Source organism: Quercus robur, chromosome 3 (genome assembly GCF_932294415.1).
Source record: "Quercus robur chromosome 3, dhQueRobu3.1, whole genome shotgun sequence".
In the NCBI taxonomy this organism is placed as follows: domain Eukaryota; kingdom Viridiplantae; phylum Streptophyta; class Magnoliopsida; order Fagales; family Fagaceae; genus Quercus; species Quercus robur.
This window is the reverse complement of record NC_065536.1, coordinates 7,085,161-7,112,900: the sequence shown is the minus strand read 5'-3', so window position 1 is coordinate 7,112,900 and position 27,740 is coordinate 7,085,161. Positions and strand designations below refer to the sequence as shown.

General features: G+C 40.4%; 2 protein-coding genes and 1 long non-coding RNA gene across 5 annotated transcripts in view; 1 reads left to right on the top strand and 2 right to left on the bottom strand.

Moving 5' to 3' along the window:
- The first annotated feature begins 7,976 nt into the window (after positions 1 to 7,976).
- Positions 7,977 to 8,738, top strand: LOC126719156 (uncharacterized). Its single transcript, XM_050421741.1, has one exon. It carries the CDS (start codon positions 7,977 to 7,979, stop codon positions 8,736 to 8,738), a length of 762 nt encoding a protein of 253 aa, XP_050277698.1.
- Positions 8,739 to 19,595: 10,857 nt separating this feature from the next.
- On the bottom strand, positions 19,596 to 20,653 carry LOC126716880 (uncharacterized). The gene is made up of 2 exons (XR_007652315.1): positions 20,389 to 20,653; positions 19,596 to 20,044 (listed from the first exon to the last, which is right to left on the bottom strand). It is a non-coding gene; the product is annotated as an uncharacterized LOC126716880 (long non-coding RNA).
- A 458-nt stretch (positions 20,654 to 21,111) lies between these two features.
- LOC126716877 (uncharacterized) overlaps positions 21,112 to 27,740 on the bottom strand; it is a 63,521-nt gene continuing 56,892 nt past the window's right edge. For all 3 annotated transcript variants that reach the window (XM_050417912.1, XM_050417913.1, XM_050417914.1), the window contains 2 exons: positions 22,478 to 22,812; positions 21,112 to 21,784 (listed from right to left, as the gene is read on the bottom strand). In XM_050417912.1, coding sequence (XP_050273869.1) covers positions 21,482 to 21,784; positions 22,478 to 22,753 — 579 coding nt within the window. In that variant the 5' untranslated portion in view covers positions 22,754 to 22,812 and the 3' untranslated portion in view covers positions 21,112 to 21,481. The remainder of the gene's footprint in view (positions 21,785 to 22,477; positions 22,813 to 27,740) is intronic.

The window sequence follows — 27,740 nt, the reverse complement described above, 5'->3', positions numbered from 1 at the left end:
CACAGACGTAAGAATGATCTTGCTAAAACAGCTCTTAACACTTACAAGAACAAAAATTCAATTTTGGCTTTAGAATACCCCTAGGAAAGCTTCTAAGTTAGACCATGTCTTTGCTCCTCTTAAAGTTAAGTTCGCTTTGTAGAGTTCATTTATATAACTTCTACTCTGTATAGGACTAGAAGGTGTTTCTTTTCTTTTTTTCTTTTCTCTTTTGGTTTCAACTTATGACTATGTCATTGTGACCAAAAAACAAATTCTCGAAAACAAAATAAACGAAAGAGAGAAACAAATGGGTAAGACACTTATGGTTGTATACAAAATTATAAGAATCAAGAAAGTACTATATTCCATTAAAAAAAAATTTCTCCCACACACAAAAAACTCAATTTAAACCACTGAAATTTCCGTCTAAAATGCGAAACACATTTGGCACCAAACGTTTGTAGCAAATTATTATTACGTTTGTAGTAAAATATGTAGCACGTTTGGTGCCAAACGTTTATAGTAAAATTTAGGCGAAAATCACATTTTCGTCCCTACATTTTGACCCGATTCCCGTTTTGGTCCCTAAGTTTTTTTTTTACCGCTTTTAGTCCCTCTCCAGAAAAACGGTTCCATTTTAGTCCCTGCCGTTACATCAGAAACGGATATTGCTGACGTGGCAAACGGCAAAGTCAAAAAATAATAAACTAATGTCCACGTGGCCTAAATTAATAATAAAAAATATTTTTTAATGCCACGTCAGCATCTAAATTAAAAAAAATTAAAAACTCTCATAAAAAAAATCCTTAAATAAAAAAATTAATTTATTAATTCTAACTAAATAAAAAAAATTTAAAAACTCTCATCAAAAAAAAAAAAAAAAATCAAAAACAAATTTAAAACTAAACCCAGCAAGAACAACAAAACCCAGAAAGAACTAAACCCAGAAAGAACTAAACCCAGCAAGAACAAACTAAACATAAAAATATTAAAAATTTTAGTTAAAAATAATTGTTCTTCTTCCCCAAGAACATGGTTGCCCAGAAAAAGAAATTTTTTGCTTATCATCATCTTCTTTTTTTTTTTTTTTCTTGGTAAAAGAGGAAATAACATTAAAACTAAATCATCATCTTCATCCTCCAGCTCCCATCCTCCTCTTCGTCCTTATCATCATCTCTCAATCTCACTCTCTCAAAACCTTCGATACCCACAAATTGGCAAGGCCTCCCTCTATCTTTCTCTGTTTTCTCCGCCCAGATCTCTCTTCCTCGATCATCGCCACTCAACACCACCGCCTATCCAGGCGGTGCTTCCCTCATTTCTCACTAACCCCACCGTCCTCTAGCGGTGCTTCCCTCGTTTCTCACTACCAAACCCCACCGTCCTCTCTCTCCTTGATCTGAACATTCCCAGATCTCGCTTCTCTCTCTGTTTTGCTTCTCTCGCTTCGATCTATCTCTAGATCTCCCTCAAATCTCTAGTTCAACCAAAGCCAAACCCCACGAGCACCACCACCATCCACGACAGGCACCACGACACCAAAGCCAAACCCACGACATCTCGGTTTACTTTGTTGGGTTTGCTTTGTTGCTATTTGTGTTTTGAATCTTTGAAGGTCCTTTGTGTTTGTAGTGGTTTTCATCTGAGTGAAAGAATCTTTAAAGGTCTTTGTGTTTGATTTTTGTGGAAGAACATATACAAATCTTGGAATAGAAATTCCTTGAATTTTCATTCGTTCTTAGTTATTCATTCTCCCTGTTAGTATTTTATTTTTTCATTTTTTTTTCGTTTGCATTTTGTGTTCTTCTGATCTGGGTTTCTTTTTCTGGTGGAAATGAATGTGGGAGTTGTTGGGAAAGAGAGGTCGAGGGTGAACACTTGGCACAATGTGTTGATCACTATGCAGAAGAAGACCAAGGCATTGGTGGCGGAGCGTGAAGGGAAATGACTTTTGTATATGTTTTTGCTTGTTTGGATGCCAAGAAAATGAAATAAAAGAGAAGAAAATATTTCTGGGCAACCATGTTCTTGGGGGAAGAACATGAATAACAATTATTTTTAACTAAAATTTTAATATTTTTATTTTAAAATTATTGATAACTAAAATTTTATTTTATTTTAAATAAAATAAAATATTTTTAATATTTTTTAATTCTGCCGTTTGCCACGTCAGCAATATCCGTTTTTGATGTAACGGCAGGGACTAAAATGGAACCGTTTTTCTGGATAGGGACTAAAAGCGGTAAAAAAAAAACTTAGGGACCAAAACGGGAATCGGGTCAAAATGTAGGGACGAAAATGTGATTTTCGCCTAAAATTTACTACGTTTGTAGTAAATTGCCACTACAAAATAGTAATTTTAAGATATAACTTTTATAAAAATTAAGGAATCATTAAATTGGGGTTTTATTTTTTTTGTGGGTGGGAGCAACAAATTTTAATGGAATATAGTACTTTCTTGATTCTTAAAACTTTTGTTTTTTGATAAACTATATTTTTAGTACTTTTTTTTTTTTATAATCTATATATATATATATATATATATGTTAGTTTGTTTAGAAAATGAATTTAAAGAATTGGACTGGGAATTATATATTCTAAATTAAAACTAGTGCATGGACTTTTAGTACTATATTCCAATGTACCTAATCCAATTACAACATTGTTCACCTTGTTTGCTATTAAAGAATGGAAAATCATGATATTTTTAAATTTCATTAATAATTTCTATTACCTTTTATATGTTTACAATCTTTTTCAGATTATATATGTGTGTGTGTTTGTTTAGAAAATGAATTTTGAGAATTGTACAGGGAGTTATATATCCTAAATTAAAACTAGTGCATAGACAAAAAATATATATATAATGGAGACCAATAAATAAATTTATAGATCTGTGTATGTTTGATATGGCACTGGAACTCAACAAAGTCCTAACCTTCTTTAGTGCTACAATGTCAATCTCAAGTGCTAGTCAATTTGGTGTGCAAAGGTAAGGATCAAAGATTGTGAGAAAGAAAATGTGAAGGAGAGAGGTTGAGAATGGGAATAAATTAGGTGTGGACATAATAACTGAAATTTGAAATGGTGTTAGGGATTAGTGTAGTCTTGTCTCCCCTTATGCTTAGTTTATCACGCTTTTCAAATATCAATTTCATTAACAATTATAAAAAATAAAAAAAATAAAAAAAATAAAAAAAAACTCAATAATTAATGACAAGCTTAATGGTTTTTTTTTTTTTTTTTTTTTTTTTTTTTGTGTGTGTGTTTTTGTTTTCCTAAATATACTAAACAAATAAGCTTATAGACTTAATAGTATATGGCATCCAATTGTTGTGAAATTTTGCATGTGATTAATTTATAACAAATGTTTAATAAAATTATAAATTCCACATAATAGTAATTTATAAAAAATATAGATCATGTAACCTTTATCAAAGTAGCATTAGATGTAACATAAACCAAACCCATTAGTAATAAATATTGTTAATTCAAGCAAAAATGCCTAAAATTTGTTGTAAAAAGGGCGTCATAAAAGCAGGAACGCAGGTATGATGCAAAACTATAATAGGGGGTCATGTTGGTTGAAAAGAAAGCATGCAGCAACTCACGCATGTTGCAAAACTATATTGTTGTCTCACCAAGATTTCCTAGTACGTAGAAGTGTTATGTACCGCCTTGTGCTGCCATTGTACCACCTCATGTACTCAACAAGTTACGTTGTATCATCATTCAGGAGAGGGGTAGCGTGAACAAGTTGCCATCGGTTGCCCCATTGCTGAATATGGACAACATGTTCTACCACCCAATCCTTGTCCCATTTACCCTAGAAGGATATCTTGTGAAGGTTGCTCGACGTATCCACGAACTCTGGAAGCGGTTGCTTCATCCCAAATTGATAGAAGACACACGCGGGATGATGCCCCTCCACTATCCAAAAATATATCAATAGCACCTCGGCCCTCCAAATATGCTGGCTGACAGTGCAATACGCAAATAGGGAGCCCAAAACATGCGTGTACGACTCTCATACAATCTGCATAAGTGGACAACCGAAACCAAATAAATTAGCAACTTTAATTCGTCCAAAAAAAAAAACTACTTTAAGTTTTACTTTAGGATGGAATTCATCACTGATTTTCCTTTATATTTGGTTTTGTTGTTGGAATTTACCTTCAATAAAATCTATATATTTAAATAAGATATTATAATTTTAGTTGGGGTATTTTTCTCCTTTTGTGTATATTTTTGTATTTTGTTCAATATATAATTGAATGAAATCAGATTTCCAAGAATTTATGAATCCTAACGAGCTATAATTACACGAGGATATATATATATATACACACACTTTCTAGATTGATTTGTGGAGAGTAAAATTGACTAGCATTTATTCAACTATTCACTAATTAAAATTTATGAATTTTGAATTCCTAAATATATCTAGGCTTGTAGCACAAACAATGGCTAACAATAAGAAATCTCGTATTTTCATTTTTAAGAAAGTCATAAAACATTGTGTCAATTTGGTGTTATTAGTACTTCGTAAATACTTTGTTGTTTGTTTGTTTAGGGAGGCGCTGGACTGAAGAAGAGCACAAACTATTTTTTATTGGTTTGGAGAAGCTTGGAAGAGGTGATTGGAATGGAATTTCACGCAATTTTGTGACTACTAGGTCCCCAGCCTAGGTTGCTAGTCATGTTCAAAAACATTATATGCGACAAGTTGCAATTGATAAGAATAAAAATAAAAATATATCGAGTGTGTTCAACCTATCTCTGAATGAAGCTGTAATCTCTCTCTCTCTCTCTCTCTCTCTCTCTCTCTCCACATACACACACACATTTCATAGATGTGACTATAATCATGCACTTATAGGAACTAGCTCCAAAGGATTCACCAATTTCACATACAAAGAAAAGTGGTGATGAAAAGGGATTAAAGGTAAGTCCATCCATCCCAAATTATTCATATATAGTGTAAAACAGTATTTTAAAATAAAATGTGGTTGTTAACATTGTTATGGCTTCTACTCATATAGGCTAGTAACTCCCAAGCTTTGGCATTGGTGATTAATAACGAGAACCCACTAAAGGTAAAGTCCATATCAACAACCATTCTTGTATCTAAATGCAATTGAAATTTGTCAGTCTTTAATGTCTTCCTTCAATGATATACGCTACTACAGCATATCAACATAATGGGAATCAATCCTCACATGGTGCCATGTGTATTTAACCAATTTCTCAAATGCTGGCCCCAGTATCCAGTATTTGGTGCTTCAAATTATTGTAAGACTCCTTCCATGGTAAGATACAATTTGATTTTTGCCACGTTTTATTTGTTGAATTGAAATTGATATTTTGTATGATAGTAAAATAAAATTTTGATTTAAACTGAGTCTATTTTCACAGCATAGTTGGTGTCTTATCTATACTATTGGAGAATTGGATAATAACTACCTAAACCGTTAAGCTAAAAACCTGGTTAACAATCTGTTGAGGGTCATTTGTGGAAGCCCAAGCAGACAGAAAGAAAGCCCAATAATGAGGGCAACAAAGAATTGACAAAATAGACAGCAAAAACCCATTAGGCCCAAGCGGCAGAAATAATGGATTACAGGCCCAACAAATAAATAAATGGGTCTTGAAGAGGCAAGCGGGCTCAAAGAAGCCAGGAAAGAAAAAAATAGCATCCCATGGACAGTGTATGAGGTAGAAAAGCGAGAAAGGGTCACCGCAGGCCCAAGGCAATGCAAACTAAGAGAGTAAGGGGTTTATGGCAGACTCATGAACCCCAAGGATAAGAATAAGGTTATTAGGCCGTGGATGCCCAAAGGAAAGCTCAAAGGGACATAGGAGCACATAAGTAAAAGCAAAACAGTGCCCGTGACAAGCCACTGAGAAAAGGAATAAGCGGCTAGCCCAAAAGAGGTCCAGCAAGATTAAGTTATTACTGCAGGAATAACAGTTCAACATTGCAGGAAATAAAGAAAATCAAGAGTGGACCAAAGAAATGTAAGGCCCATCATCAGACAAAGCCCAGCTCTTGAATGGAGCGGGAAACCAAAGAAAAGCCCACATGAAAGGTCAGAAAACACAGACGGAGAGTCTCCAGATCACGGCAAATGCATGAGCAGCAGGCAGACTCTTGAACATATTTGAAAGGAAAGCACGCGCAAGGCCCAGGCACCACCAGCCTGTACCCAGCCAATATAGGACTTGGTGGGGCCATGGGCCAGAGGTAAAAGGAAAAGGGGGTATGGTTTGGTAGTGGGGAGAGGGAAAAAGATCTATTTTGCGGCTCCTGCCCAAGCCCTTTTGGGAGGTACATCCTGCTGGGATGATAGACCTCCCAAAAGAGGCAAGTTTGAGGGGGAACCGTTGGGTGCATGCCTTGAGGGAAAGAGAGAGAAAGCATTTATACCGTGGCAAGAAAGAAGTGCTACGGTAGACTGAGGAACGAAACAAACCTACCTCTGTCTGGCAAGGGTGAATGTTGCACAGACTTGGTGGTCAGCAAGTACACCCAGAACAGACAAAGGCGGTTAAAGGGCAAAATGATAAAACATTGGTCACGGCAGGCACTATAAAAGGGCCCTTGCCGTGCCCTGAGAAAGGGACCAAAAAACAGAATACTCTGTTTTACATAGCCATTTATTTAAATAGTCAGAATACTCTGTTTTGGCTATTATTATTATATCTGTCTGCCGTAACTCGTCTGAAACAATCCTGCTTGCCGTAATCCTACTCCTGGCAGACAAGGTATAAGTTTGTGCACAAACCGGCCCAAGTTGAGTTACAATTGGACCGGCCCCAACTTCCTTACTCAGAAAACATTAGGGCCCATCACCGCAGGAGGCAACCCAGCCCAGCACACTTTAACCACAAAAAAGTCCCCTACACCGAACATGGATTTACTAATAGATTCCGCAGCAGGAAGCACCATGTTCTCATTCATGGACGGTTTCAGCGGGTACAATCAGATCAAGATGGCACCAAAGGATGCAGAGAAAACTGCCTTCAAAACACCCATGGGCAATTTCTACTATACTGTGATGCCCTTCGGGTTAAAAAATGCAGATGCAACTTATCAACGAGCAATGACGGCCATATTTCACGACATGATGCACCAGGAGCTAGAAGACTATATGGATGATATAGTCGTTAAGTCAAAGAGGAGAGAAGAACACTTTCGGGTGTTAAAAAGAGTATTTGAAAGATGCAGAGCTTTTAAGTTAAGAATGAATCCCCTCAAATGCGCATTCGGAGTGTCCTCTGGGAAATTTTTGGGTTTCCTGGTTCACAATAAAGGCATAGACGTAGATCCGGCCAAAACCACGGCCATAGCAACTATGAGACCTCCAGCCACAGTAAAAGAATTGAAGTGCTTCTTAGGAAAAGTCTCATATATCTGGAGATTCATCCCTGGGTTGGTATCAATCACCTCTGCCTTCACCAAGTTGCTTAAGAAGGGGCAAAGTTTTGAATTGGGGAAAGCGCAACAGACGGCCTTCAAAAGGTTACAACAGATAATGATGAACCTCCCCACGGTGTAGGCCCCTATTCATAAAAGACCACTGCTACTCCATCTGGCCACCAACTCATATGCCATTGGCGCACTAATCGCTCAGGAAGATGGAGGTGGTATCGAGCAGCCAATATACTACATCAGCCGCACCTTAAAAGATGCAGAAACTCGTTACTCAAGGGCAGAGAAAGCATGCCTAGCCATTGTATACGCTTCGCAGAGGTTACGTCACTATTTCTTGGCCTACGAAGTATGGCTGATGACTCCCATGCCATTAAAGCTCTGTTACAATAACCGATCCTCTCCGACAGGATATCCCAGTGGTTGCTACAAGTATCACAATACGACTTGAGAATGGGGACACCTAGGGCAGTAAAAAAGTCAGGCTATAGCAGATTTATTGGCGTAGTTTCCAGGAGAGGAAGAATTCCCACTGGATGATGAAGTTCTAGGGGAAGTAGCTATGGTAGAAGAAGTCAGGGAACAGTGGGTAATAAAATTTGATGGGTCTTCTACTACCCATTCCGGAGGGGTGGGAGTAGTTCTGTATCATGAAGAAGACAAGGCAGTAGTGTTGTTATTTAAGTTGGAATTCCCCTGTTCAAACAACACGGCGAAGTATGAGGCCTATCTAATTGGGCTTGCCACGGCGCTCGAAGTTGGAGTCAAACATTTGAAAGTACTGGGAGATTCGAACTTGGTCGTCTGCCAGGCCAAAGGAAGTTTTTCCTTAAAGGAGCCTAGCCTAGCCCCGTACAGAGTGATGGCCCAGAGAATGGAAGAAAAATTCTCAATCTTTGAGATAGAACATGCTCCGAGAAACGAAAATCGGTTTGCGGACGCGTTAGCTGCATTGGGTTCGCAAATAATCTTCAAAGGGAATAGCACTAATATAGAAGTCAGCAAGAGGGAAGAATCCATCATTGAGGTGTTGAAGGAAAAGTTCCGGGAGGAACAGGGCGAAGGGGATTGGCGAATCCCCATAAAGGAAACCTTGGTGAAGGGAGACGATGCAGCAAAATTGAAGATATTAAAAGACTATGCCTTGGTAAAAGAAGAGTTGTACCGCAGGATGCCAGGTGGGGTTTTATCCAGATGCGTGGGCCAGGAGGAAGCCCAGAGAATAATTGAAAGAAATACACGACAAGACTTGCGGGTCTTGCAGGGAAGTCAGTCTTTACCGCAGACTCCAGAAGGCAGGTTTCTATTGGCCAAGCATGGGTAAAGACACAGATCAAGTCCAAACCCAGTGTGGGACCTGCCAGCTTGCGGCAGACAGGGAGGAAAGTTATGCTGTATTCATCAGCGAGGATTGGAGAAGCCTTTTCATGCAGTACCTAACAAAAGGCGTCCTGCCACAAAGGCACAGTGAAAGGTACAAGCTTAAGAGGTTGGCAACACGTTACTTTTTACATAACACGGTCCTTTTCAAAAAAGGATATGATGGAGACCCTTTGAGGTGTTTGGGCCCTGAAGAGGCTAAAGAAATGATAAAAGAAGTACATTCAGGGGAATGTGGTGAACATCAGAGGAAGAAAAAGCTTTACAGATGCCTGCTACAGATGGGCTACTATTGACCAACCATGAAGAAAGATGCGACAGAATTTGTAAAAAAGTGTCACAGTTGTTAGGTACAAGCCAACTTGATTCATACCCATCCACAAGGCTTGCACAGCATAGTCACCCCATTGCCCTTCCACACTTGGAGGCTAGGTTTGGTAGGGTCAGTCAACCCACCATCACGTAGATACATATGGATATTAGTGGCTACAGAATATTTTACTAAGTGGGCAGAAGCAGTGCCACTATGCAAGGCCACAGGGGGAGCAGTGGCAAATTTCATCAAAGAAAATATAATTGTGAGGTTTGGAATGTCCCACAGGATCAACAATGACAACGGCACACCATTTGTCAACAGTGATATAAGGAGAATGCTAGAGTTCTACCAAGTCAAGCACCACAGGCCATCACCTTATTACCCTCAAGGGAATGGGCAGGCAGAGGCAACAAACAAAACTCTCATAAAAATCATCAGCAAAATGAGCCAAGAGTATACGGGAGGATGGGCGATGCACCTGCCAGATGCTCTCTAGGCTTACAGAAAATCACCAAAGTCAGCCACAAGCTTTTCACCATTTTCCTTAGTCTACGGAACTGACGTAGTGAGTCCGGCAGAAATAATGACACCGTCCCTAAAGGTCATGCAGATGCGAGAAAAAGAAAAAAAGAGAGAAGTCTTCGCGGCAAAAAAGTTCGAGGACCTAGAAAAGCTGGATGAAAGGAAGGAAGAAGCCCAGGAACGAAGTCAAAGATACAGGCAAAAGATGACTGAAGCCTACGGCAAGATGACCAAGGAAAGAGTGTTTGCGGAAGGACAACTAGTGTTAAAAGTGGCAGACTATGTCATACGAGGTCTGACAGGACCATCCAAGTTTGCACCAAAATAGGAGAGACCCCTTGTGATAAGGGAAGCGCATCAAAGTGGGTATTATCGCCTAACTCAAATGGATGGCAGGGACTTGATGGATCCCATCAATGGAAAATAGCTGAAGCGTTATTTTGCTTAGAGAAGAAAGTTATGTGGTTGTCCCCTTCTTTAGTTTTTTGTTTATGTTTCCTTCACTTTTTCTTTTTATTCCTCCAAGTGACTATGTCACAGAAGAAATTGTAACGTGCTTTCATGAGTATGCAATGAAAAAGTACGAAATATTAGCATCATGTCATAGCAATAGTAAATAAAAAGTAGCAAAGTGTAGCATCATTACAAACCCAAACTGTGGCAAACACACGCCAAATAACTACCGCAGGAAACATATAAGTGTTCTGTGTGACATAACAAAAACAGAGAAACAGAGAAAGGGAAGGGAACTGCGCCATCATCAATGAAGTCCGGAAATGAGACTCTAATCTCCAAAACGACTAGGCCCACTAACGCCGGAAAGAAGATGCTCACGACGACCCTCCAAATCCGCCACCTCTTTCTTCAAAAGCTCGATAAGGGCATCTATGGCATCAACGGTTGGCTGAACTCTCCTCATGAAAAAAGATCGGGCAACCTCACATAGATGTTCAAGAACAAACTCCACGGCGAAACCCACACTGATGAGTTCTTGAATCACGGCCCTCCACTACAGGATTCTCTCGGCAGAAACAGAGTCGATGAAGTTATGCTCAATGTCGTTCAGCACACACCCCAACATTTTTCAAGAAATGCTCCCTGACAGAACGGCCAAGACGAAACTCCCACATAAAGTTGCCATGACTGCTGTAAATCATCACTAAGTGAGAAACGCAGTCCTCAGGAACTCGGAAGCCATAAAAGTCTACATAAGGAGGATCGGAAGCCCAGAAGTCTGCCAGACGAAGGTCGTTAACCTTCGGCTGGTCAAAGCGGGTAAGAAAGGTCACAGCATCATCCGGGACGGCGGCAGAACTACTACCCGCCTCAAACTAAGAAGGGATAGTAGGAAGTGGACCTATAAAAAAGGAAACGCAAGGCAAAATGAAAAAAAACCATGGCACGGGAAGAGAAGACTTGTAGAAAAATAAGATGAAATAAGAAGAAAAGGAAACTTGCCAAAGTTACCAGGAATGGGGGCTACGGGTGTAGCAGAAACAAGTACTGTAGGCACAACAGAGGCAGGAGTAGTAGGTACGGCTGAAACAGGTGCTGAAGGTGCGGCAGGAATAGGCGCTACGGGTGTGGCAAGAGCAGTCATTCCCACGCCTGCTACAATTTTTGGCCCCTCAGAAGTCTCTGCAAGCGAGAAGATAAGTATGCAAATGAAACGCAAATACAACAAAAAAAAAAAAAAAAAAAAAAAAAAAAGAAGGGGAGGGAAGATACATACCCATGAAGTCAGGCTCGGGCGAAGCACTCCCCTCTTCATCGGAATCGGAAATTCTCTTTTTCAGAACGGGTGCATCATCGGGATCCTCAAGAATGTCATCGGATCTCTCTGAAGATAATTCCATATCAGGACCACGGGTAGCGGAGCCGGAAATGGAGGAAGGAGTAACAACAAGTGAGGCACCACCCTTTGCAGCCTGGGAGATAGCTGCAAAAGGGTCACTAGTCGAAATCACAAACGGCAGAACGGAAGAAGTGATCTTGGTTTGAACAGCGGCAGGAGGAATGGCTCCCTCTGAAGGAGTGGGTCTCTCAGCAAGCAAAGGTGTAGTTTCACCAACCCCTTCGACATGAGTACCCTCTCTGGGTACCAGCTCGGCGGAAGGGGTGGGAGTTTTGGCAGGAGCCTTGTGTGCAGCAGTAGAAGGAGCAGGCGTTACTAATACTGCCTCGGCCCCATCAAAAAAGCCTTCCATGGGTGCACCCATGGAAGCGGAAATCTCCTCGGCAGTGGGGCGATATATGGATAGAGGTTTAGGCTCCTCCTAAAAACAAAAGACACGTGGCAAAGGGAGCGCGTGCGAAAAAGAAAAAAAAAAAAAAAAAGAAGTGAAGGAAAGAGGCTTACCTCAGATTCAGGCTCATCAAGCAAAATGAGGCGGGTAACTGACGAGTCTTCCTTATGCTTGGACTAAAAGGAAATAGGCAGGAGAAATTAGCAAGTTAGCCGCAAGAAAGTTAAGAAGTTTTGTCAAAGAAGAAAATAGGGGAGAAGTAACTTACCCTCCGTTCGGCGACAGATATGGGGTGAGGAGTAATTTTCCTTTTGCTACCACAAGTTCTACTAGCCAAAGGAGCACCTGTAGGAGGTAGTAGGGTGGCAGGCTTGGCTTTGCCGGCGGACTTAGGTTTGACAGAAGCCTTCTTGCTCGGTACAAAGATATTTGTTACTTTAACTTTTTTCTCCCAACCAGGGGGATAGTCACCAGCGTGCCAAAACCATCCTTTATTCTCTACGTCCCATTCAAAGATGGCTGACCGGCTTTGTTTTTTAGCATACTCCAAAACAGACTTAGAAGGAAGTAACAGGCGAGGGTTAACTGAGACAACCATACCTAGCCCTTCAGGAGGAATGAGAGAGAAGCCACGGCTCCCCGCTAACTCAGCCACAAATGTAGCCATCACAACGTGCCAGTAACCGTGCATGGGAAAAGTACAGACACCCTCCCTTAGTGAACCGGGAACTGTAACGGCGTTGAAGCATTGCCTCCAAAACTCAAAAGCAGTGTGCCGCAGGAAAGAACGGACTGAAGTAGGAGATTCCATGAGGAAAGAAATGTCATCGGGGATGTCTTGATCCAACCCAAACTGCCTTCTCACCCGGTTAGCAGGATAGTGAACAAACCTAATGCCTTCATCGGCTAGGTAAGGCAGCCATCTGGCATTGGTAGCAGCAAGATAGGTGATCCCAGTTTCATCAAAGCTAACCAATGGGGTAGTGGTCCCAATGGTGTCAACAAACGAACCCATGGCAGAATCCGCACAAGTGTAATCTACACCCAAATTTTTATAGGCTCTCCAAGAGAAACTGACACCCTCATCAAAAGATTCGACCACAGAATAGTCAGTCGGCTTCAAACCAGACCAACGAAAAGCAAGCGAAAAATCGGATTCAAACTTGCCACAAAAGTCGGTAATCACTCTCGAACATGTCTGGTACTTCTCTCTGGCAAACTGAGCGGACCTACACTTTGTCAAGTACTGAGCACAACGCTCAAACAACAGTTGCTGAAGTATGGTACAGTGAACAGAAGAGGTAACAATGTGGCAGGACCCAACCTGACTCTCATCACTACGAAGAATGTCTAATTGAACATACAAGTGTCCCAGGAACATGGGGGCCAGCGGCAGGCTCACCCCAGCAGATATTTTGATAGCCAAACGAAAGTACAAAGACTTTATGGCGTAGTGGGGGTGGGACCCAAAAACAAACTTGCAAAGCCAAAATGCAATAAAAGCCGCACGGCGAGCAGCAACAGAAAATTTAGAGAAAGAACTCACCCAGTATGAAAACTTGGCGTTTCCGGCCATCCTTTTCCTCAATTCAGCCTCAATGGCCTCTTCCTCCGGAGAAAGCTCTAGGACGGCAGGATCGGCATCGCCAAGAATGGGCAAGAGCAACTGGTTAGCCACGTCTTCAAGGGTTACAGTGAGTTCGCCGCATGAGACAAAGAAGGTGTGGGTGGTGGTACACCATTGCCAAACCAAATGACGGAGGTTATAAAGGTCCCGAAAATTCGACAAGCAGCGAGATGAAACTATAGCCTTCAAGACACCAGCTCGTTCCAACAAACCCATAAAGCCTATATCGGAAAGCTCATTGTCAACCCATTCCTTCCAACCCGAGGCTATGCCGGACCCAAATTCAAAATGAAGGGGTACGGGAAGCGAGGTACCTTGGCGAATGGACAGATCGGCGATCGAAGATGCTAAAGGAGCCCAAGAGACGTCAGGGTTTCGCCGGACAAGGGCAATCAATACACGACCCGGCGGCGGCGGTACATAGTCACCAGGAATTTTTAGGAAGTGAGAATTGACTTCGTACCACGGGTCGATTAAAGGAGTGCATTCACTGTCGGGGTCGCGCTGCGTCTCTTCCTCAGCGGACCGCTCCGAATCAGAACGTTCCATCTCCTCGCCCACATCAAGAACGGCGGGAGAATCGGAAGCAATCGCCTTCCCTTTGCGGCGGGAAGAGTCTTGGCTTTTCACCGGCGACATGGTGAGGAGGCTTAATCGGAGAAAATTGGTATGGATGTTTGAAAAGAAGAAGAAGAGTAAGAGACGAAGAGTATATGTTCTGGGAAAAGAAAGAGTTTGCGATTAAGGGTGTGTTTAGTTCCTGTAAAATGTTTTCCGAAAAATACATATTTTTCGGAAATGCTAATTTCCAGAAAAGGAAAAAGCATTCAAGCTGTTTGGCTATCTCGGAAATCGTTTTACGAAAAATCAATTCCGGTGTTTGGTTCGTCCAAACATTTTACGAAAAATGCTTTACGAAAAATCAATTCACATGTTTGGTTCGATCAAACATTTTACGAAAAATGAAATTCGTTTTTTGCGGAAAATCAATTCCGATGTTTGGTTTGTGGATCATTTTACGGAAAATATGATATGTGTTACAAATTCAAGCACCTGCATTATCAAGACAAACCTGTAACAGTACAAAACTAATCATCCACTTCAACATAAAAAATAAGGCGAAAATCACATTTTGGTCCCTACATTTTGACCCGATTCCCGGTTTCGTCCCTAAGTTTTTTTTTTACCGCTTTTAGTCCCTCTCCAAAAAAACGGTTCCATTTTAGTCCCTACCGTTACTTCATAAACGGATATTGCTGATGTGGCAAACGGCATTGGTAGTCAATAATAAAATAATCTCTACAGTACCACTGTTAGTTACTCCCGCCCTTACTAGTCACTTGCCACTCACGTGACGGTCCCTAACCAAACAAAACCCCAAATCAGTCAGATGAGATCTAACGGCGAACTTGCTGAAAATCCCTAATCTCTTACCTTACCTTACCCGTTGCTCATCACAAGACTGATCAAAGAACCCACAAATCGGCAAGCACAAAAATCCCACAAATCGGCAAGCACAAAAATCCCACAAATCGGCAAGCTTCAGTGTGTTTGTGTGTGCTGAGCAGATTGCGAAGGTTGTATTTCTCTCGAACTCTCTCTCTCTTTAGTTATGTTATGAATGTCATTTTAAGTGCTGGGTAATCGTTCTGGGTTTGAATCGCAGTTGTTGGGTTTTGAGAATTTGGGAATTTTGAGATGTTGTGTTTTGTTATTGCTCTGGAATTTCAATCTATCTTTGTTTCTCTCTCTCTCGTTGTGTCTCACTTTCACTCGCTCTCTTCCTCTCTCCCTTTATAGCTTTTGTAGTGGACATAATACTGACCATGATAGTGGAATATTGTTTGGCTGTTGTGTGTTGCTTTTGTTATTTGCGTCTCCCTTTATAGCTTTTGTTTTACTTTTGTTTATCAGGGACCACATTATCAGGGACCACATTACTGACTGTATTTTTGTTGGCAATTGCATTGTTTGTCTGTACTATGTGTCACTATTGTTTATCAGGGACCACTATATTGACCTTTGATAAACCATGGAATCTTTGTGTTGGTATTTGCACTGATTGTCTGTATTGTGTCTTGCTTTTCAAGAAGTGGCTGGGTCCCTGTGATCCATTTGTCGGTATTATATGCTTTTTTATTTGTTTATTAGCCTAACAAAGTATTATTAATATCTGTTTTCATTTTCATTCTGTTTTCTTCCCGTGACTTGCATGCAGGATGAATGAGCTTTTTACTCTGCATGTCCACCATGGTGGGCATTTCATGTGGAACCCTCAAGCGTATGTGGGAGGGACAGTTGATATAGTGGATAACTGTGACCCAGATAGGTGGTCAAAAGTAGAGATTGAGAGTATATGTAGGGATTTTGGCTACTCTGAAGTAGATAAGCTATGGTATAAAATGCCTGGTGTGGACCCAGAGCGGTCAAATTTCCATCAGGTGGTTGATGATGATGCTGCTATGTTCATGACTGACTTGGTGAAGGGATATGGGGAGATTCATATCTTTGTGGAGCATCCAGTGCATGAACCAGTTGAGTTACCAGTGGAGGATTTTGATCCCTTAGCTGCTGGAGTACCTGGTAGTGAAGTAGAAGGTGTAGGTGTAGAGGTTTTTGCTAGTGACAGAGTGCTTCAAAATGATAATGAAGAGTACAGACCTGATTTTTCACAATTTGGAGGCCATGATGATGCTGAATTTGTTAATGAGGAAGTTTGTGCTAGGAGGGCTGGCAAAGCACCAGTTGTTGATGAACAAGTTGAGGAGAGTAGTGAGGGCAGTGAGGGTAGTGAGGGCAGTGAGGGCAGTGAGGATGAGAGGAGTGACTTAGAAGAAGAGGCAGAGGCAGAGCCAGAACCAGAAGTGCAACCAATGAATATTGGTGAAGATAGTCCTGATAGTTGGGACAATCAAGCTGAAAATGCTGAGGTTGAAGCAGGACAAATGGGTGGTGGTGTCATGAATTCTGACTATGAGAGTGAGGAGTTGCTTAGCCTTGATGAATCATCATCAAGCAGTGAGGGTGGTGATGATTCAAGTGATGATGACATCCCTGTTGCTGAGGTTGACAATTCTATTAGGAGCAGCAAATATCCAATCTTTAGGCCAGTAGCCAAAGCTGAGAACCTTAGGTTTGAAAAGGATATGTTGTTCATCTCAGCTAAACAATTTAAAGATGCTATAACTGATTATGCAGTCCATGGTGGGTGTGGTATAAAATTTGTAAAAAATGACTTGGTGAGAGTGAGAGCCCGATGCCAGCCAGGGTGCAATTTTGTTGCCTACCTTGCAAAGGTGCCAAGGGAGAAGAGTTTTAGATTGAAAACACTGAACATGGAACACACATGCAGCAGAAGCTATAGAAATCCAAGGTGCACAGCATCATACATTGGGAAGAAGTTAGTGAAGAGGGTTAGGAGACAGCCTGGCATAAAGCTTAAGGATATTCAGGAGGCTGTGCATGAGAAGTATGTGGTTGACATAAGTGCAGGCAAGGCAAGTAGGGCTAGAGAGAGAGCTCAAGATGCTGTTGATGGGACCCACACTGCACAGTTCAACCAACTATGGGAGTACTGTGATGAGTTGAGAAGGTGCAGTCTTGGGAGCACAATATTGATGAAGGTGCATACTTATGAGGATGGTGATTTGGCAGCTGAGCATGGATTGGCAACCGGGCTGCCATATTTTAAAAGAATGTACATCTGCCTTGAAGGTTGCAAGAAGGGCTTCTTGGCAGGGTGCAGGCCAATCATTGGTCTAGATGCATGCCATCTGAAGACCAAGACAGGTGGTCAGCTGATGTGTGCTGTTGGCAGAGATCCCAATGATGAATACTTCCCATTCGCATATGCAGTAGTAGAGGCTGAAACAAAGGACAGTTGGACCTGGTTTCTTAATTTATTGCTTGCTGACATAGGAGATGACAAGCAATGGGTGTTCATATCTGACCAGCAGAAGGTATGATGGTAGCTTTATTGCTTGTTGAATTATTTGTAGTTAATGGTAGTTTCATTGCTTGCTGAATTAAATGATTGTGCTTTGCAGGGGTTGGTGAACACCTTTGTTGACAATTGGCCACAGTACGAGCACAGGATCTGCTGCAGACATTTATACCAAAATTTGAGGGAAAATCATCCTGGTATCATTATTAGAGACCTTTTTTGGAAAGCAGCCAAGGCTACCTATCGGCAAGCATTTGAGAGGGCAATGAATGAGCTAAAGGAGGTGGACGAAGATGCATTCAAATGGCTGCAATCTCAGTCAACAACTATCTGGGCTAGGCACATGTTCAAAAGTGATGGGCAGAGTGACACGGTCTTGAACAACATGTGTGAAAGCTTCAACAGCACGATAGTTAAGTTCAGGAGCAAACCTATAATCACCATGGTATGCATAATTCTCCCTTTCATGTGCATTATGATCCATAGACCTATGTAATTCATGAATGATTAATTCTCCCTTTCTCTCTATGTGCTTGCAGCTTGAGTGTATTAGGCTATATCTGATGACTAGATTTCAAGCAAACAGAGAAATGATTACGAAGGTGGAATCTGAGTTGTGTCCTAAGATAAGGAAGAGGCTGTATAAGGAGAAGTTGGCATGCAGCAAGTGGATAGCATGTTGGGCTGGTCGTATGAAGTTTGAAGTGAAGAATGGGCTTGAGAGTTTCATTGTGGACTTGGAAGAGAAGAAATGCAGCTGTAGGAAGTGGGACATAGTTGGCATACCATGTTGCCATGCCATTTCTTGCATATTTTTCAACAGAGAAGATGCTGAAAAGTATGTCAATGCTTGCTACCAAAGGACTACCTACATTGATTGCTATGAACCCATTATAGAGCCCATCAATGGCCAGAATATGTGGGGTCCTAGTGGACTGCCACCTGTGCAACCCCCTATCAAGAGGAGACCTCCTGGCAGGCCTAAGAAGAAGAGGGCACTGGAGCCTGATGAACCTAGAAGTCACAGAAAAAAAAGAGGCCTAGGCATCTCAAAACAATGCAAGTTATGTGGGAAATTAGGACACAACAAGAGGAGCTGCAAGGGAGAAGTAGGAGGGAACTCCTCCTTGCCTGGGAGTGCATCCCAAGCCAGTGGGACCATTAGAATGGTAAGTATACACTTTGACTTAGATATCCTCATTGTTTTGTTTTTCAGTTGGCAAACTATTAATTGTTATTGTGCTTATGCTTGCAGGCAGCCAAGGATGCTCAGCCAACAGTACATAGGACACAACCAAGCTCTAATGATGATGTGACCACAAGTGCACCTCCAACCCCCACTGATAACCAGTCCAATCGAAGACCAAAAAAACAGAGGAAGAGAAGTGCAGTCACTACTGAAACCTTGAATGCAACTGGGAATGCAGTAAGATATATGGCAGTAATGAGATCTGCTAAAAGATAGCAAACTGAAGCAGGACCTTTTTTTTGTTGTGCTATATGTTGAAACACTCTTCATATATTTATGTAACTGCTAGAAAAATTGGCATATGTTTATGGGCTGACCAAATCCTTTTTTGTATGAATGTGCTTTGTCACATATTTTGTAATTATTGTGGTATACCAAAAACTACCATTGGTGTTAAATATTTTGTAATTATTCTCCCATTGTTATGATGATTCAGCTTCCATTATTCAGATTTGCTTTGCTGGTTTTTAGCTTTGGTTTTTAAAATGCTTAAACTCAAATTTGCTGGTTTTTAGCTTTGTTGGGCAATTTGGTGATTATGCAGATTTGGTGAGCATTGGAGTTTAATGTGCTGGGAGTAGCCACTTTAATGTGTAATGATGTATGAATAAATGTGTAATGATGTATGAATAAAGAGCTGCTGGTTTGGTAAGTTATGCAGAAACTATGCAGGTTTGATAAATTATGCAGGCTGCTGGTGATGCATACAGGTTTGGTAAATTTTGCAGCCAGCTCCTTTAATACATAAAGAGAATTTTGCAGCCATTCAAAATTGCAGGCTGCTGCTGGTTTCCATTCAAAATTGCAGTGTCAAATTGACAGTTGATGCACAATTAATATCACAAACTGCTTTGGCACAAACACTTAACAATAATGTAATAAATTGGTATACAAATCATAGATTAATTAAAAAGACCATATTCCATTGCTAAAGTCTTGGATTGCAAAGAGAATTACACCAAAAAATCAGGCCTTTTCCCACTACTACAAACAACACATTCCAACACAAATTATGGCCTTTTTCCACTAATACATACACCAAAATTCAGGCCTTTTGCCACTAATACATACAACAAAATTCAAGCCTTTTTCCACTAACACCTACCCACCTAATGACCCATTCCCCCCACCTATTTAGCCAACCAGAAGAAGCATCAAACAAAGTAGCATCCCACTTATCACCAGAGACAGCCCCAGGCAAATGAGCAGCCTCTTCTCTCTCTTCCTGTAGCCTACAAATTGAGCTTCAAGGGTCAAAATCCGTTGCCTCTGCTCCGGAATCAGCACCTTCCCACGCTCGCAGATTTCATCATCAAGCCACTGAAAAAATTTACACTTGCGTCCAACCTGACACCCAAGGACCAGATAAATGATGTTAAATGAACAACCAAAATCATGAAAAACAGTAACAAATAGTATTAGCAAATACCACCTTACCAGAAACTAAAATAGTATTAGCACAATGTTCTTGTATTAGCACAATTTATATTGTCAGCAACAAGCTGAGTTTTGTTTTTTTTCCTTAAATTTTTTAAAATTTTTATTTATTTAAGAAAAGAAATTCTGGGTTAGACTTAGACTAAAGGGGATTGCAAGATTGAAGCAAGATTGAAACAAAAATGAACCGGAAGTGCTTCCAAAGTTAAAAACCCAGAAATTTAAAAACATTACAAAGAGAGATACTACCTTACCCAGTAATTTGGACAACCGTAGAACCTTCTTCCAGGGTTGTCAGATGTCCACGAAACGACCACAACGAGTCTCTCCGAGCAGAAGCATCGGGCTGGGCCCCTTTTCCTCAAGCTTCCACTCGATGACATCGAGCTTGAATCCATGGAAAGCAGTTGATTTGAAGGTGTTTTTGAGTTCGTGACTGGTGAGGGACTTCAATCCGTGTGGTGACTGATGAGCGAGGAGCTGAGGAAATTTGGGGGTTAGGGATTTCTATTTGGGTGATTTGGGGTTTTGCTTGGTAAGGGACCGTCACGTGAGTGGCAAGTGACTAGGAAGGGGCGGGAGTAACTAACAGTGGTACTGTAGAGATTATTTTATTATTGACTACCAATGCCGTTTGCCACATCAGCAATATCTGTTTATGAAGTAACGGTAGGGACTAAAATGGAACCGTTTTTCTAGAAAGGGACTAAAAGCGGTAAAAAAAAAACTTAGGGACGAAAACGGGAATCAAGTCAAAATGTAGGGACCAAAATGTGATTTTCGCCAAAAAATAATCATTCAAATTCAAGAACCTGCATTGCCTAGACATATCTGTAACAGTACAAAAATAATCATTCACTTCAACATCAAAAATAATCATTTGAATATACCATAATATTTATATAAAAACAACCACATCAATCGTTCAGCATTACACCTCCATGGTGTACAAAAATGATATCTATTCGTGACATCTGATCAATATAAATACATAATTTGAGCAATTGATTGGTCCCAATAATACAAAAGACTACATATATAATACAATGATAGCTCAATATACTACAACAAAAGTTAATTCCTAAATCTACCATCACAGTCAACATGAAATAAATAAATCAAATTTGTGCGAACAAAAAACTATCTAACCACAGCTTCCTCAACCTAGCATTCTTGGCTAGAAATCCATGAGCTGTCTTCTCATTTTCACAAAAAATGGTCGAAGGCAATTGCCAGCATATCTTCGCTATATCCATTCGCCATCATAGCCATTACCTCATTGTACAGAGCTGTGTAATCCACCGGGCCCCGATTGATTTCTTTCAGAGCCACAACTATTTCCTTCAGCTAATCAGATAGATCAGTCAGCACACTATCATCAACATTAGAAGGTGCACGCCCTCTTTTGCGGGACTTGGAAATTCCCGACCCAGTGGTGGATGACTCGACTGCATTCTTCCTTTTTTCAACCACACTTTCCTCCACATTGTCTGCAACAAACTCCGCACTGTCCCCATTATCTGGCTCATTCTCAATATCCACATAGGACTTAGAAAAGCCACCTGTGGCTGTGTCCTTCCCCACAACAATCGCTAATTCATCATACATGTCAATTTTTTTGTTTAGATAGTCTGCATGCTTTCGATGTGCCTGTAAGGGAGAAAGGAACACATATAACAATGCAATAATAACTTCACTCATAAATTCAATATAAAAGGCTATGAAATAACAATTAAAGCAAAGACTCCATACTTTTTCCTACATTTTCTCAGTAATCAAACAAGTAATGCAAGAAAACTCTTAAATAGGGATTGAACAAGTCAATACATTGTGTTACCATTATGCACACTTCACTACTGAGAAAGCCCAATTAAAAAAAAAAAAATTACAACAGCAAGCACAAATCTTTTGGTGAAAAACTTTGTTTTCTTTCCTTCACTTTTTCCTGGCAACCAAATAGAATGATCAAAGAAAACAGTGGGTCCTTAATTTCCTATTATCGCCAAGTCATTACTGAGAAAAACCCATTACAAAATAACCTTAAAAAGAAAGTATCAATCTTTTCTTTACTTTTCCAACATTTTATTAGCAACCAAATAGAGAACCAAAGAAAATTGTAGCTCAGACACATATACACATATAGATAGATAAAAACACATAGGTATGTATAGATATAATACATTGCTAAGCCTAGATTTTACAATAGATCCGCACATGAAAGTTATATTTGAAAAACCTTATAAAAGTAATGGAATCCTAAAAAGAATGACACTATAAATTTCATATAAAAGGCAAAAACATATATTATCATCTATATTAAGAAAATATAGTTGGAAGCCATACCATAACTTCTTCTTGGTATGTTTTAGCGTCGCAAGTTATCATTTTCAGATTATCGTCCCAACCAAATCCATTCTTCTTTCTAAGAGTCTGAATAGTGGACCACATGGTCCTTAGAGTTCGCATCCGGTTGTCAACATAGGACGGGTGGCACTCAACCTCGAATTGGGCCGTTATCTCCTTTGCTACAAGAGCAAAGGAGCCGGCCTTGAAAGTACTAGAGGGCTTATTGCCCTTTGCAGCCTCCTCTGTAAGTATCCTAAGCATCATTTCATGCATGGGTGGCAGCCACCTAAATTACTTGCTGCTGCTAACTTTCTCTTTGCCCTTTGACATTACTACATATGAAAATGGTATAGTGAGAGTAGCATTTAAAAAGAGAGTAGCATTTAGTAATTACGCTCGGAACATGAACAACAAATCAAACACACATACAACCACGCTTATAAATGTGCACAATAGAATGAAACATGCTAACATTGGAAATGACAATGTAATACCATCAAATAACAATGTAATGCTAGAAATCTAAATAAAGTACTACTCTCCACTCCCGGTATAATCAGACCACATAGCTTAGCATATCTCATCTCTCTTAGCATTCCACGATCTACTATTTTCGACGGACTCCCGACGTGATTGTGTTTCTTGCTGGTGGTCACTAGACTCTACTTGGTTCATTGCATCTTCCATATTATGGTCATTTGGTTCAACCCCCATAATGTGATTATGAACCACACAACACACTAACACTACTTTCACTTAAGTTGGGAAAGACCAAAATGGTTCTGCATCCAACACTCGAAAACGTTTTTTCAACACTCCAAACCCTCACTCAATGGTAGTTCTCAATGAAGAGTGTCGGAGGTTGAACAATTCTTGCGCATTCTCAAGAGGACGATCACTAAACTCTTTCAAGTGATATCGCACACTCCGATAAGGTGACAATATTCCATTTTTATTACCATATCCAACATCACCAAGATAATATTTACCTACATATATTAAAAAATAAAACGAAATCACTACTATGCTTAGAAAAACGCACAATATTTATTAAACTAATAAACCAAAAAAGTGAAGTAATCGTATAATACCATCGAGAATTGAAAATCCCCCTAACCTAGTAAATGCATCATTTAACACATGTGAATCATGTGCACTGTCATCCCATCCAGCCAATACATAAGTGAACTTTAAGTCAAAACTAATGGCAGCTACCACATTTTGCGTGGTTCCACATTTTGCGTGGTTCCATCTTTACGACCACGAAATCTTCCTTGTATTTCAGGTGGCATAGATGCACGAACATGTGTACCATCTATTGCTCCAACACAATCCTAATTTTCGACAGACATAATGGTTTAAAATTATATAAATCTTCACAATTTACAAAAATACACAAGTCGCAATATTTATCTTAAAATATAGGTAAAACCTTCTGCTATTCCTTATCTCTAGGGGTGTATTTTCACTACGTAGTCTTATTAGTGCTCTATATAATTTCAGGACCCCCCTAAGGACGACCTTGAAGTATCTATGAACAGGCTCAGTTGATCTATAGATCCGACTACCCATTACACGAAACCTCACATTATGACCAATAATGTGTAAAAAAATGAACACTTGCTCCGTAACAGACATGTGAATAGTCGGGCGTACGTGCTCCCCCTCAGTGAGGATGTGACATAAGTGGTAGAAAGCCATAGGCTTCATCCTAAATTGATTCACACAATGTCTCTCAGTTCCATGCAGAACACTATTTATGTATTCCTCTCTCTCGGCGGCATGGTTAACATAAGGTGCCCTAGGCAGTTGTCTACGTCTACGTCGCAATTTCCTTAACAATGCAACCCCCACAAGAAGGACAGATGCAACCGAGGTAAGAATTGCGGCATTGGTTTTTTTCTTCATCTAACAAAATCACAAACACTATGGTCTAAGAGGTATGTAAACAAGCATGTTATTGATTACACAGTAAATAAAAAAAGCCACAAACAGAAAACATCCAAACCACATTGCATTCTATTTACACTATCACAATACCATCACATTGATAACTGCACATTGATATATCACAATACCATCACATTGTATTCTATTTACAATCAATATTCAGACTATCACAATACCATCACATTGATAACTGCACATTGATATATCATAATACCATCACATTGCATTCTATTTACAATCACCTATATACCCAAAGCACCTTCAATTAAGGTTTAAACACACACATATTCTACTGCAAGAACATAATAACACCAAGCATGGGTCAAGCTCCAAAATTTCTACACATAACCCAACTAGCCAAATTTTAAAAAAAATAAATTTAAAAAAAAAATCACAACAAAAGTTCTACACATAACCCAACTAGCCAAATTCTAAAAAAATCACAGCAAAAACCAATCATGAATAACCAGTCAAGCTCCAAAATTCTAAAAAAAAATCAAACCAAAAACCAATCCTGAATAACCTGCAAAAACCAATCAAGCTCCAAAATTTCATATGCATAACCCATAAATACACAGTTTAATAAAAAATGGATAATTAAAAATATTAATAAATAAAAAAAGTAAATAAATATATATATATATATATATAATGCAGAGATCGGATTGGGAGGTGGGTCGGGAGGATGGGTTGGACCGATGAGGTGAGTGGATCGAAGGTGTGTGGGTCGGAGGTGAGGTGAGTGTGTGGATCGGAGGTGTAAAACGGTCAACCGGTTCCGGAAAACTCACCGTGAGTCTGTGTTTGGCTCGATGATCGAACTGGCTGAACCGGTGATCGACTGGCTAAGCTGGATCGGGTGCGTTGGTCTAGATCGGTGTGAGTTTGAGCTCTCACTCACAGAGGGTCAGCGGCGTTTGGCTCGTTGATCATCTGGCTAAGCTCAGCATGACCAGCGTGAGGTGGATCGGTGTCGGTGGCTGGATCGAAGGGAGTGCTTTCTTTCTTTCTCTCACTCGTTGGCTGGATCGGCGTTTGGCTGAGCTCTCATTCTTTCTCTCGCTCTCTCTCTCTCTTTTGCGCGTGACCCGGAAATGATTTGAAGTGAAAATGAAAGTGTAAAATCATTTCCAGGTCAAAGGAGTAAATTTTGGTCAACAGGAAATGATTTTCCGGAAAATTTCATTTTCCGTTGCTACCAAACAGGCGTGTTTGGGGGAAAATAATTTCCTGAAATCATTTTCCCCTAAAACAAACGCACCCTAAAGTGCAGAAGGATTCTTTCTTAAATACCCAAGTCATTAATAACAGCACAAAAGAAGGTGACGGGTCAGCCATCAGAATGGGATGAAATTAATGAAGCGGCGGCTCTGTTTCGAAAATAACTGCCAAACTGGAAAATTCGAAGAGACAACCCTATTCACGGCAGGAAGGAAAATATATATATATATATATATATATGTATAAGAAGGGGTCCACAACTTAAAAAAGACCCACGAAAAAGAGAATAAGAAAAAAGATGAGAGAATGGCAGAAATGCCTTTTCATTCACATATGAATCGCAGGAACGTTTCATATGTTCAGGGGGCTAAATGTTGAGGGTCATTTGTGGAAGCCCAAGCAGACAGAAAGAAAGCCCAATAATGAGGGCAACAAAGAATTGACAAAATAGACAGCAAAAACCCATTAGGCCCAAGCGGCAGGAATAATGAATCACAAACCCAACAAATAAATAAATGGGTCTTGAAGATGCAAGCGGGCTCAAAGAAGCCAGGAAAGAAAGAAATAGCATCCCATGGGCAGTGTATGAGGTAGAAAAGCGAGAAAGGGTCACCGTAGGCCCAAGGCAATGCAAACTAAGAGAGTAAGAGGTTTATGGCAGGCCCATGAACCCCAAGGATAAGAATAAGGTTATTGGGTCGGGGAAACCTAATGAAGTTAGTAAAAAGCTCATGAGAGTGTGGAATTAGCAAACGGGCCGAGGAAGCCCAAAGAAAGCAATCGGGTCGTGGATACCCAAAGGGACATAGGAGCCTAAAAGTAAAAGCAAAACAGTGCCCGTGACAAGCCACTGAGAAAAGGAATAAGCGGCAAACTCATGAAAGGTCAGAAAACACAGACGGAGAGTCTCCAGATCATGGCAAACTCATGAGCAGCAGGTAAACTCTTGGACATATCTAAATGGGAAGCACACGCAAGACCCAAGCACCACCAACCTGTACCCAGCCAATATAGGACGTGATGGAGCCATGGGCTAGAGATAAGAGGTAAAAGGCGTATGGTTTGGTGGTGGGGAGAGGGGAAAATATCTATTTTGCGGCTCCTGCCCAAGCCCTTTTGGGAGGTTAATCCTGCTGGGATGATAGACCACCCAAAAGAGGCAAGTTTGAGGAGGAACCATTGGGTGCATGTCTTGAGGGAAAGAAAGAGAAAACATTTATACCGTGGCAGGAAAGAAGTGTTACAGTAGACTGAGGAACGAAACAAACCTGCCACTGTCTGGCAAGGATGAATGTCGCACAGACTTGGTGGTCGACAAGTACACCCAGACCAGACAAAGGCGGGAAAGGGCCCGAAAAATAGAGCATTCTGGGAGTAAAAAAAGAAAACAAAGTAAAAGAAAAGAAAAAGAGATAAGACAAAAAACGGAGAAGAAAAGAGAGGAAATTGAGGAAAAAATGAGAGGTAATATAATGGGTATGCACTAGTAGGTCATTTTCCCTCTCTCCCCTTTTAAATCCTGCTCTCTTCCAAAACGTAACAAGAACTCATTTTGGATAATAACCATTCAGGTTCGACTCCCTCAAAGCCATTAATTCCCACAGTAGGATCTTTTCCTGGGAGATTATTTGCATTGAAAAGAGACGTTCTCCTCTCTTTGGCTTTGCTTCGGCAAACTAAACTTAAAACTTGATTTATGCCCATTTGATTAGCTCATATTATTTTCTTTCTCCTTTACTTTCTCTGTGAATAACATTATCCTAACTGTAATCATGCCTTATAAGTAGGGATTACATAGCCATTTATTTAAATAGTCGAAATACTCTGTTTTGGTTATTATTATTATATCTGTCTGCTGTAACTTGTTTGAAACAGTTCTGCTTGCCGTAAGCTTACTCCTGGCAGACAAGGTATAAGTTTGTGCACAAACCGACCCAAATTGAGTTACAATTAGACCGACCCCAACTTCTTTACTCAGAAACATTCGAGCCCATTACCACAGGAGGCAGCCCAGCCCAGCACACAATTCACAAAAAAGGCCCCTACACAATTTTAGATGCAACTTGTCCGTACGTTGTACCTCGTGAGG